A 13,182-nucleotide genomic window follows, 5' to 3' on the forward strand; every position below is an offset into this window, starting at 1 on the left:
AAGTGAATCAGCTATATGTATACATTTATCCCCATATCTCTTCCCTCTTGTGTCTCCCTCCCACCCTCCCTGTCCCACCCTTCTAGGTGGTCAAAAAGCACCGAGCTGATCTCCCTGTGCTGTGCAGCTGCTTTCCACTAGCTATCTGTTTTACATTTCATAGTGTATATATGTCCATGCCACTCTCTCACTTCATCCCAGTTTACCCTTCCCGCTCCCTGTGTCCTCAAGCCCATTCTCTACATCTGCGTCTTTATTCCTATCGTGCCCCTAGGTTCTTCAGAACCTTTTATTTTTTTTTTAGATTCCATATATATATGTGTTAGCATATGGTATTTGTTTTTCTCTTTCTGACTTACTTCACTCTGTATGACAGACTCTAGGTCCATCCACCTCACTACAAATAACTCAATTGCATTTCTTTTTATGGCTGAGTAATATTCCATTGTATATATGTGCCACATCTTCTTTATCCATTCATCTCTCAATGGACACTTAGGTTGCTTCCATGTGCTGGCTACTGTAAATAGAGCTGCGATGAACATTGTGGTGCATGACTCTTTTTGAGTTATGGTTTTCTCAGGGTATATGCCCAGTAGTGGGATTGCTGGGTCATATGGTAGTTCTATTTTTAGTTTTTTAAGGAACCTCCATACTCTTCTCCATAGTGGCTGTACCAATTTACATTCCCACCAACAGTGCAAGAGGGTTCCCTTGTCTCCACACCCTCTCCAGCATTTATTGTTTGTAGATTTTTTGATGATGGCCATTCTGACCGGTGTGAGGCGATACCTCATTGTAGTTTTGATTTGCATTTCTCTAATGATTAGTGATGTTGAGCGTCCTTTCATGTGTTTGTTGGCAATCTGTATATCTTCTTTGGAGAAATGACTATTTAGGTCTTCTGCCCATTTTTGGATTGTGTTGTTTGTTTTTTAGATATTGAGCTGCATGAGCTGCTTGTAAATTTTGGAGATTAATCTTTTGTCAGTTGCTTGGTTTGCAAATCTTTTCTCCCATTCTGAGGGTTGTCTTTTCGTCTTATTTATGGTTTTCTTTGCTGTGCAAAAGCTTTTAAGTTTCATTAAGTCCCATTTGTTTATTTTCATTTCTCTAGGAGGTGGGTCAAAAAAGGATCTTGCTGTGATGTATGTCATAGTGTGTTCTGCCTATGTTTTCCTCTAAGAGTTTTATGGTGTCTGGCCTTACATTTAAGTCTTTAATCCATTTTGAGTTTATTTTTGTGTATGGTATTAAGGAGTATTCTAATTTCATTCTTTTGCATGTAGTTGTCCAGTTTTCCCAGCACCACTTATTGAAGAGGCTGTCTTTTCTCCATTGTATATTCTTGCCTCCTATATCAAAAATAAGGTGACCATATGTGTGTGGGTTTATCTCTGGGCTTTCTATCCTGTTCCATTGTTCTATATTTCTTTTTCTGTGCCAGTACCATACTGTCTTGATTACTGTAGCTTTGTAGTATAGTCTGAAGTCAGGGAGCCTGATTCCTCCAGCTCTGTTTTTCTTTCTCAAGATTGCTTTGGCTATGTGGGGTGTTCTGTGTTTCCATACAAATTGTGAAATTTTTTGTTCTAGTTCTGTGAAAAATGCCCTTGGTAGTTTGATAGGGATTGCATTGAATCTGTAGATTGCTTTGGGTAGTATAGTCACTTTAACAATGTTGATTCTTCCAATCCAAGAGCATGGTATATCTCTCCATCTGTTTGTATCATCTTTAATTTCTTTCATCAGTGTCTTATAGTTTTCTGCATACAGGTATTTTTTCTCCTTAGGTAGGTTTATTCCTAGGTATTTTATTCTTTTTGTTGCTGTGGTAAATGGGAGTGTTTCCTTAGTTTCTCTTTCAGATTTTTCATCATTAGTGTATAGGAATGCAAGAGACTTCTGTGCATTAATTTTGTATCCTGCTACTTTACCAGATTCATTGATTAGCTCTAGTAGTTTTCTGGTAGCATCTTTAGGATTCTCTATGTATAATATCATGTCATCTGCAAACAGTGACAGCTCTACTTCTTTTCTGATTTGGGTTCCTTTTATTTCGTTTTCTTCTCTGATTGCTGTGGCTAAAACTTCCAAAAGTATGTCGAATAATAGTGGTTAGAGTGGACAACCACCTTGTCTTGTTCCTGATCTTAGAGAAAATGGTTTCAGTTTTTCACTATTGAGAATGATGTTGGCTGTGGGTTTGTCATATATGGCCTTTATTATGTTGAGGTAAGTTCCCTCTATGCCTACTTTCTGTAGGGGTGTTGGATTTTGTTGAAAGCTTTTTCTGCATTTATTGAGATGATAATATGATTTTTCTCCTTCAGTTTGTTAATATGGTGTATCCCATTGATTGTTTTGCATATGTTGAAGAAACCTTGCATTCCTGGGATAAATCCCACTTGATCAGGGTGTGTGATCCTTTTAATGTGCTGTTGGATTCTGAAGAAATAAAAATATTCTTGTTCAAAAGCCCAATGCCACTAATCCTGTGATCTGTTGCACATAACAAACTTTTCTTCCCACCAGGAAACATCTGTATGGATTGTTTCATTACAGTGCCACGATGCTTGGACTTGAATCACTTCCAGATCCCACAGATACCTGGGAAATTGTAGAGACCATAGGTAAAGGCACCTATGGCAAGGTCTACAAAGTAACTAACAAGAGAGATGGGAGCCTGGCTGCAGTAAAAATTCTAGATCCAATCAGTGTAAGTAACAGTTATAAATTATAACCACAATATAGTGTTTCATACATGCTGAACTTTCAACTTCTTTCTTTGTTCTGGGGATGATTTTCTAGGGATAATGAAACCTGGCATGAAATCTCAAAATGAGTTATGACTCCTTAGCCCATCTGAATGAAGGGACTCCATTTGGAGTTAAAACTTCCCTTGATTCTCTCTTTTGTCCATTTTACTATTGTTTTGATTTTGGTCCCCTGGACTCTTCAAATGTTAATCTCTTGGAAAGAGTGATTTGTTGGGTTTATACAGAGGCTGATCTCTCTGTAAGTTACAAAGTGACCCAGACTTGTGGTATTCAGTCATCTTAGCCTGGCATCCTATTTCAGAGCACTGAATACTGAGCCTATAATGCTGTGCACTGTTTACCACAGTGAGGTTGTAAGTGTCCTATCCTGGTTGGGTCACTTTGAGCTACTTCTCCTTAAATGCTTTGAAAATTCAGACATTTTTAAAATTTAAAAAAGATATTTATAATATTAAGAATATATAATGAAGACATTTATTGATATAACAGTTAGAAGGCTTTAGTTGGTATCTGAATGTCCATTGTTAGGTATTTTCAAGATATGGTAATGATGACATTAAAAATACAGATTACATATGCTTTATTAAATGGTTAGTTGATCGTGATATCATTCCTGTACCCTTCCTCTCACATTATACTGAATCCAGCATGCACTTTTTACCTTGTGTAGGATATGGATGAGGAGATTGAGGCAGAATACAACATTTTGCAGTTTCTTCCGAATCACCCCAACGTTGTAAAGTTTTATGGGATGTTTTACAAAGCAGATCATGGTGTGGGAGGACAGCTGTGGCTGGTCCTGGAGGTAAGAGGCTCCCATTGGGTAACCAGCAATTCAAACAGAGCGCCAGGGGTGAACAGACTCATTGTTGCCTAAATAGTGTAAGGTGCACATCTGGGGAGGTGGTCTCTCCTGCATGGCACAGGTACCTTACCAGATGTGGTATTCTCCACCTTCTTATGGGTAGGCTGTGTGCTGAAAATGTGCACGTTTCTCTGCTTCTAAGGTTTAATAATCTTCTTCTAATTCAGTGAATACAGGAACACAGTTGGAAAAGGTTATTTTCTACCCTAGGCTGGGAAAATTTCACAGAAAACATCTTCTGATTGATGCAACTCATTTTCAAAAATTGTTAACACAAGGTTTACTTGGTTGCCAAGTTTGAATCAGCCCATTCATGTTCATTTATCCTCATCTTAGGTTGGGTTTCCTGAAAACGGACTCTGAGAATTGTGTATGGAAGGTTTATTGGAGAGTTCTTACAGGAGCTAGATGTGCAAGGAAGGTGGGATTGGGCAAGGGAGACATTAAACATCATCAGTGTGGTTGCAGAGGTCTTAGCCCATCCTCAGGGAGAAGAAGACTTGGGATCCTCTTGTAGGGTTGTCCTGGATTTTATCTCTGCAAGAGCCAATCACTTGGTGCATGCCACCCTGGTAGGGGGTGTGGCCTTGGGGGAGGCAGTTCCCTGTAGTTGGGCACTATTCCTGGTGAGAGGTGCCACTGGGACTTGGGAGCAGGGAGCAGCTGATATTCCTGGCAGCATCTGCTTTGAAGAGAGAATCTGAAGGGAGCACCACTATATCCAGTGCAGTCTTGCCTTTTTTCTGCCTTGTTAATGGGAATGAATGTGTGTAACTGGATTCAAAAGAGTCCATTCCCCACAAATACAATTCCTCCATGGAACTAACATGGCAAAGACACAATGACAACATATGAAATTAGTATATTAGGACAGGTCTATTGTATTGCCTCAGGGTGGGTATAGGCCCACCCTGATCTGTCCTGGACTCTGCCCCTCTGAACCAGCCTCTGTGCCTGAGGTCACATGTGTGATCCATGAGCACAGGGACATGTGTGAAAGCTTTAAGAGAGAAGCAACAAAGGAGAAACCAGCCCTCAATTCACTGTCTGGAGTCTCTTGTCAAAAACCTTCCACCTGGCTCTGGGAGGGCCTGGCCATGAGGCAGTATATACTGGTTGCCATAGCAACAATGTATGGGGAATTTACTTGTATTCAAATGGAATAATCTGCAGGGAACATTTCTGTCACATCAATTGCCTTCTTCAGAATATAAATATGTAAGGGGTTTTGGTTTTCAGAAATCATCTTTGTCTGTTTAGTTGGCTGGTTAAGTCATGTAACATATTCTCATAGTATTACCTTTTGGATTTTATTATTCCCCACTCCCTCCCTGGGAATATTATAGATTTTATCCTGCCAATGAAGCTCTAGAATAACGTTAATTTTTTTAATGCTCATTTTCATGAGATATGGAAAGTATTGTTTCTATGGTCTCTGATTGTATTCTTTAAAAAAAAATTTTTTTTAATTATTTATTTATTTTTGGCTGCATTGGGTCTTCATTGCTACACGCAGGCTTTCTCTAGTTGTGGAGAACGGGGGCTTCTCTTTGTTGCGGTGTGTGGGCTTCTCATTGTGGTGGCTTCTCTTGTTGTGGAGCACAGGCTCTAGGTACACGGGCTTCAGTAGTTGTGGCACGTGGGCTCAGTAGTTGTGGCTCATGGGCTCTAGAGCACAGGCTCAGTAGTTGTGGCACACAGGCTTAGTTGCTCTGCGGCATGTGGGATCTTCCCAGACCAGGGATCGAATCTGTGTCCTCTGCATTGGCAGGCAGATTCTTATCCACTGCGCCACCAGGGAAGCCCTGATTATATTCTTCTTAAGCTCTGTAAGATCTCAGTGTTTTAAACCTCATTAGAGTTTAATAATGTAAGTACAGTGACTGAGAAGTTTTAGTTTCTTTTCACTTTACCACCAACTCAAAAATACTCTGCATTCAGATGTAGAAAACTGAACTTCCAGGGATTTTCCAGGGCCTGAAATGGGACCTTCCCTCCCTCCATTTTACCAGGAGAGCAGGTGGGCTGCTCAGACCTGCCACTACCTGGAGAATAATTGCTCTTCCTGATGAGGAGTGACCAAATGTTAGCCCCTCAGACACAGCCAAGGCAGCCAGAAAGGGCCACACATGGCCTTGAAAGATGAGAAGGAGCCCAGAACTATGAACTGAGCCTTGTGCAAATGCTCCCCTGTGACTGTCTCTTGCTTTTTCAGGGTGACTAAGTACAGATAATGAGGCTGCCCTGGCACACTGAATTATTCATACCTCAGCAATACAATATGCTGATATTATGCCCTTTGCAGGTTGTGTTGGCCCATGCCAAAGTTGCTGGCATGGAGAACAGATGTCCTCAATCTTTTCTGTCCAGGAGTGGCCATCCATGCCAGGCTGCTGGGGTAGGTATGTCCAGTGCCTCCAGTATGCTTATAGACACAGGGATTCCTGGGCTCCTAGAACTGACAGGGACCTCGGCCTTCCTTCTGTCACTCTCCTAGTGTTCAGCTGAGGAACAGAGATCCAAAGAAGGAGTGACATGCTGATGGTCCCATACGAGTTATATGGCAGAACTGGAGGAGGACAACACTTCAGCACTTTTCTCCCATCCTTTGCTGTTGCTGTCTGCCAGGTCCGGGGAATACAGACTTGGGATCTCTGGTTTAAATGGCAGCAGTTCCTGATTACACACACACACACACACACACACACACACACACACACACGCACACAACTGGAATATACTGACAGTCCACACAGCACCTTGACCATGTTGCTCCGTCTGCAACTTTTTTGCAGTACTTTAGGAGACTTGCACAATAAAATTATCATCTGTTTAATATTGCTCCCCTCATCCTGTATATTGAGATTAAATTTATGTTGCCTTTGCTCTTTCCTTGCCTGAATGTGATGAAAGGACCAGGAAGAAGCTATTCCTTCTATTCCAAGAACAATTCTTGAGGATAGAAAAATGTTATTAATAGCCCTCTTAAATCACCACAACTCTGAAAACAAAAGCAAATAAAAATGTCATTTCTGAAATTAATTACTAATTGTTAGCAGAAAGCAAACCAAAGCTTTCTTGCATAACAGATACCTACTATAGGAGAAAAATATGGGCAGAAAACACTCATATATAATAATGTTTTGGAAAATTTGTGAATAAGTTTTATTCTAAATTAATATTAAATTTGGAAAATCTGTAAGTTCTGTTATCTCTCACCTAAATAAAACATGATAAGAAATTAGACTTTTAAGAAAAAGCACCAGGGGCTTCCCTGGTGGCACAGTGGTTAAGAATCTGCCTGCCAATGCAGGGGACATGGGTCAGATCCCTGGTCCGGGAAGATCCCACATGCCGTGGAGCAACTAAGCCCGTGCACCACAACGACTGAGCCTGCACTTTGGAGCCTGCGAGCCACAACTACTGAGCCTGTGTGCCACAACTACTGAAGCCCACGTGCCTAGAGCCTGTACTCCACAACAAGAGAAGCCACTGCAATGAGAAGCCCACGCACCACAACGAAGAGTAGCCCCCGCTCACTGCAAGTAGAGAAAGCCCACGCACAGCAATGAGGACCCAATGCAGCCAAAGATAAATAAATAAAACAAATAAATTTTTAAAACCTCATTTTTATAAAAAACACCATATTTCAGAAAAAATACCTAGTATGTGCTATGACATGAAGTAAATTTTCTCTTTTCTTTTCAGTATAAAACCTTCAGCAGGTAAATACTATTTCAGCCTGAATCACATTCAACTTAAAAGAAATGGTTTAGAGTTTAGAGTGTCAGTAAATGAGAATGTAAAGTAAAAAAAAAAAAAAAAAAAAAAAAACTCCTTATATTTTAAAACCAGATAAAAGAATAATTTTTTAACCTGTTTTTTCCTCTCAGAGGTCTTTGTGTAAGTTCAGTATCTAAGCCAGAAGGGGGGAAAAAAGATATCTCTGTTCAGTTTTTGCATTTATATAAGGCCCTAGAAAGTCCAGTCTAGGTCCCAATATCATTGCAAGTTAACACTTAAAACCATTTTCACGCATTGATACTGTGGCATGAGTCAAGTTTATCACATTTACAAGTCAGGGTCCTAGCAGGACACTGATGGTCTGGAACGTAGCTCTGGCATGTTTTGATTAGCCAGAGATGGTTAGAAAGCCCTGGAGCACTGAACACTGACTCAGATGGCAGGTTCTGGCCGGGTTCTAGAATGAGAATCACTGGAGTGTTGGGGGTCAGGAGGAAAGTACAGAACAGTTGGGAGTGGAGAAGGAAAGAACTGTGAAATGTAACTGAGGTGCATCTGATATTTATGTGCTGCTCTCTGTGTTCAGCAAAAGCAAGAGAGCAAAGAGCTGAGGTGTGGGAGCAATTCTGCCCAACCACCGGTTTGTATATGTGCCCTGGAGAGAGACTGAAATGGGAGGCGGGAGTCTTGGGGCCCTCCTGCCTCTCATAGTGTGAGCATCTTCCCCCCACCCCCACTGGAACTCCAGGGTTTCAAGTGACATCGTCTTCATTCTTCTAGGTGCAGGCCAGTGACTTTATCTGGTATCAGTAAAATAAACACAATCTGGGCTTCCCTGGTGGCGCAGTGGTTGAGAGTCTGCCTGCTAATGCAGGGGACACGGGTTCGTGCCTTGGTCCGGGAAGATCCCACATGCCGCAGAGCGGCTGGGCCCGTGAGCCATGGCCGCTGAGCCTGTGTGTCCGGAGCCTGTGCTCCGCAACGGGAAAGGCCACAACAGTGAGAGGCCTGCGTACCACAAAAAAAAAAAAAAAAAGAAAAAACACAACACAATCTCTCCCAACGGTGTGGAGGAAAACTATGTTGCTTGGCCTTCCTGAGAGGTGGGCAGTGTCCAACACGGTGCTCCCTAAGGCATCTTCTAGAGTAATTTTGACAACCCTTGACTTTTGCTTTATGCCCTCTGTAGACCCTAACACCCTTGAAAGATAAAGTCAACCAAACAAAAGAGCACTGAAAAGAAATTCCTCGTAATTCTGCCATCTGACTAGGGCAAATCAACATGCCAATATAGAATCTACTTGAAAGTTGCAGTTTTGACTAGAATAAAGGTCTGGTGATTGTGTTGCATGGGCCATTCTTTAATAACATGGAGGAGAGTTGATGGCTTATTGAGCAAGGAACATTTTATTGCTTGAAATTATAGCCATCGTAGCAAATGCACATACTGTGATTGAATCAATATTCAATGAAGTTTTAGAAAATAGATATGGAATGTAAATGATTTTTCTATTTTTCTTGGTTTGGAGTAAAATGCTCATTAAATTCTAGATGCATCCAGCTGCCACATTTCCTGAATGCTGCGGGTGTCGGGAGGAATGCAGGGATGGAGACCTCCCTCTGTATTTGAGTCTGACGGCTGGCAGGGTGGGCAGGAAGAATAAAAGGCTGCAGGTGCCAATCCCCAAGGGTGGGGTAGGGGGCTTGGCTGCCTTCTTACAACTCTAAGGGGATTATTTCATTTGATGCATTTAAATATAGTTCCTTGTCATGCTTTTAAAATGTTCAGTCCATCTCACTGAATATTTACTCTGATTAGACAATTGTCAGTATGTACCTGCTTTCCTTTTTTATATCCAGGTACCCAAAGTCCTTTCCCTGTAACCCATGGGCTGCCCTTTAAAACCTGTTGGTGGGCTTATCAACTTCACAGGACCACTTCCTCTAAGGGTGCCCTGAGCAGTTTATTTATATGTTTCTTTGAACCACAAGCCAGACAGTTCTTAAACTCTGACATTTAGTGAACAAAAGGCACCAACTGAGTCTGATCCTTTTTGTTGTTCTTAAATCCACAGCTGAGTTTTGATCTTGCTGACAAAATGGCTGCTCTTAGTCCCTCCGTAGGTTCTAGAGCTTTGAAGAAAGTTTATAAGTTGGCTACCTATATAAAATGCCACTGACTAGGCTCTTGTTGCAGAAATGGACAGATTTAAAGTAGGGCAGGAGAGAGACTAAAATGAGGTTCCAGGGTTGAGTTAGCTTGGATCATCACCCAGCACTTAATTTAAATGTTCTCTGGGTAGACTTTTAATAGTGCACTTGTAGTACAGTAAAGCATGTGCCTCCCTGAGACGGGAGCCAGGCTGAGAAGTGGTTCTGATGAAGGTGTTACAGTGCCTTGCATGTCTATTGCTGCTTTAGCTTTAGAGGATCAAAGAACTTTATTGATATTCTTATACTCACAAGATCCCTAGACTGTTTCTTCTTAACTTTCTCTATCCAGTTGGTACAAAATTCCTGTCGATTCTATGTCATAAAAGTCCCCCATATCTGTCCCTGACTCTTCATCCTCAAGACTCTTGACTTTTTGACCCTGCTTCTCTCGATTGCTTCAACACCTCCTAACAGGTGTCCAGCTCCCTGTGTCTTCCTGTTCTGTCCACCCTCCAATCTACTACCAAGGTCATCTTTCTAGAAATCTGAACAGACCTCCTGCCTAAAACCGGTCAAAAGCTTACCACTCCTATCCAATGGTATATTATGGTATCATAATAAGTGTCTGTATAGTAATAAAGCCCACACTTCTTAGCAGGGCACACCTGTCATTCCCTGTTCCCCCCTTTCTTTCCCTGTCTACCTGCTCTAGGATTCTGTCCCTTTCTCCCAACAGTGGCAGAGTATGTAGAATTCAGACACACAGACATAGACACATACACACACACGTACAGGCAGACAGACACACTACCTCCCCCCTCATTCTTCTGTGCTCCCTTCCTTTGTACACGGTGTTCCCTTTCCAGGGATGCTCTTCTTCTTGTTCACCTGCCATAAGGTCCTATGTCCTTCAAACTCATTGTATGTGTTACGTCCTCTGGGAAGATTCCCAGACTGTTCCCTCTTCACCCTAGCACAACAGAAGTTACCATTCTCTGTTCGGTGCTGCCACACTCCCCTTGGGCACACCCTTTCTTCCATCTGCTACTCTTATTACTCATGTGTTCATTTCTGGTGCTGAGCTCTTTGAGGGCAGGCACTGTGTTCATGATTGAGTAATGGGTAATAAACTGGGCAGTCACAAGCTATTGAGAACAAAGAGGTAACTTTTTTTTTAACATCTTTATTGGAGTATAATTGCTTTACAATGGTGTGTTAGTTTCTGCTGTATAACAAAATGAATCAGCTATATGTATACATATATCCCCATATCCCCTCCTTCTTGCGTCTCCCTCCCACCCTCCCTATCCCTCTAGGTGGTCACAAAGCACCGAGCTGATCTCCCTGTGCTATGCAGCCGCTTTCCACTAGCTATCTAGTTTACATTTGGTGGTGTATATATGTCAGTGCTACTCTCTCACTTCGTCCCGGCTTACCCTTCCCCCTCCCCGTGTCCTCAAGTCCATTCTCTACGTCTGCATCTTTATTCCTGTCCTGCCACTAGGTTCTTCAGAACCTTTTTTTTTTTTTTTAGATTCAGTATATATGTGTTAGCATACAGTATTTGTTTTTCTCTTTCTGACTTAATTCACTCTGTATGACAGACTCTAGGTCCATCCACCTCACTACAAATAACTCAATTGCATTTCTTTTTATGGCTGAGTAATATTCCATTGTATATATGTGCCACATCTTCTTTATCCATTCATCTCTCAATGGACACTTAGGTTGCTTCCATGTGCTGGCTACTGTAAATAGAGCTGAGATGAACATTATGGTACATGACTCTTTTTGAGTTATGGTTTTCTCAGGGTATATGCCCAGTAGTGAGATTGCTGGGTCATATGGTAGTTCTATTTAGTTTTTTAAGGAACCTCCATACTGTTCTCCATAGTGGCTGTATCAGTTTACATTCCCACCAACAGTGCAAGAGGGTTCCCTTTTCTCCACACCCTCTCCAGCATTTATTGTTTGTAGATTTTTTGATGATGGCCATTCTGACCGGTGTGAGATGATACCTCATTGTAGTTTTGATTTGCATTTCTCTAATGATTAGTGATGTTGAGCATCCTTTCATGTGTTTGTTGGCAATCTATACGTCTTCTTTGGAGAAATGTCTGTTTAGGTCTTCTGCCCATTTTTGGATTGTGTTGTTTGTTTTTTAGATGTTGAGCTGCATGAGCTGCTTGTATATTTTGGAGATTAATCCTTTGTCAGTTGCTTGGTTTGCAAATCTTTTCTCCCATTCTGAGGGTTGTCTTTTCGTCTTGTTTATGGTTGTCTTTGCTGTGCAAAAGCTTTTAAGTTTCATTAGGTCCCATTTGTTTATTTTCATTTCTCTAGGAGGTGGGTCAAAAAAGGATCTTGCTGTGATGTATGTCATAGTGTGTTCTGCCTATGTTTTCCTCTAAGAGTTTGATAGTGTCTGGCCTTACATTTAGGTCTTTAATCCCTTTTGAGTTTATTTTTGTGTATGGTGTTAGGAAGTGTTCTAATTTCATTCTTTTACATGTAGCTGTCCAGTTTTCCCGGCACATAACTTTCTTTTTAATAACTAAACCCAACTTTGTTCTTGAGCCCCCAGCCTGCCTAGAGAAGACAATTGATTTTAACTTATCCTGTTAAACTTAGTCCATGGAGTGACTTCTTTGGGAAGGGGCAAGTTCTGGGAATTTGTATCCCGTCTTCACAATCCAGTTCAAAGCTTAGTCACTTGGGTAAGGACTTAGTTTTTTAGTGGTTTTCTCTTTCCCCATTCATCTTTCCTTCTCCTGGGTGACATCTGGATTTGGATACAGCAAATGGTCATGTAAAACCATGGCAGTGAGGTCAGGGACCTCCAACTGGTGACCCTAAGTCCTTCTACTGTCTGCCTTCGGTGTCTCCCCATGTCCCAGGTCCCTGATACTTCTTCTTATCGTGAGGTCTGCACTCACTGTCTTTCCTTCTCATTCAGACTCTAGCCTTGTCCCTGAACCCTAATGGAGCATTAAGTTCTGAATCTCCTGCAAGTCATGAGCAGGCTGTAGGGAACTGTTAGAATCCCAGCCTTGATGGACCTCACCATACTCTACTGCCATTCCACTCAGCATGAACACCCCTTTTTTGGCATGAGGCTCCTGTGAGGAGGTCTCCCCTTAGATTTCCATATAAAAAGAGGTTCATAAGAAATGGTTTCATTAGCATTATCCCCTTACACAACCACCCCCAAGAGGGAACATCCTCACCCTAATCTTATTCTCTCAAGGTCTCCAAGCTCTATGCCATCAGCCCCAGAAAAGCTGTTCTTTTTGTGGGTTGAGAACTTCCCTCATGTCATGTCTTACATTCTTTCATAATCATCATTTGACTCTGTGGTCAGTTCTCCAATTTTTGTTACTTGAAATATAAATCTAATTTGGGGAGTCCTGAGAAAATTATTATATATTTGTCGAAACCTTAGCTTTTAAGATTATTTTACGAATCATGACACTGAAAATGCATTCATTGCTCAAGAGAGTATTAGATTGAACATTGAATGTTATGTGCCCCTTCAGGGTCATGTAAGACATAGTTGAAATAAAAAGAATGTGGAATCCTTTGGAAGACATTATCCTGGTACTCAACATTAGGGCCATGAGAGGTATCAGTGTTGAGTTA

At 41.5% G+C, this 13,182-nt stretch overlaps 1 protein-coding gene across 1 annotated transcript in view; it reads left to right on the forward strand.

Annotated features, from left to right (window-relative positions):
* The window catches only part of MYO3B (myosin IIIB), a 473,243-nt gene that overhangs the window by 90,049 nt on the left and 370,012 nt on the right, over positions 1 to 13,182 (forward strand). Inside the window, exons 4-5 of the mRNA XM_059053510.2 lie at positions 2,533 to 2,719; positions 3,451 to 3,585. Of these exons, the coding sequence (XP_058909493.1) occupies positions 2,533 to 2,719; positions 3,451 to 3,585 (322 nt within the window). The remainder of the gene's footprint in view (positions 1 to 2,532; positions 2,720 to 3,450; positions 3,586 to 13,182) is intronic.

Source organism: Kogia breviceps, chromosome 2 (assembly GCF_026419965.1).
Source record: "Kogia breviceps isolate mKogBre1 chromosome 2, mKogBre1 haplotype 1, whole genome shotgun sequence".
NCBI lineage: Eukaryota > Metazoa > Chordata > Mammalia > Artiodactyla > Physeteridae > Kogia > Kogia breviceps.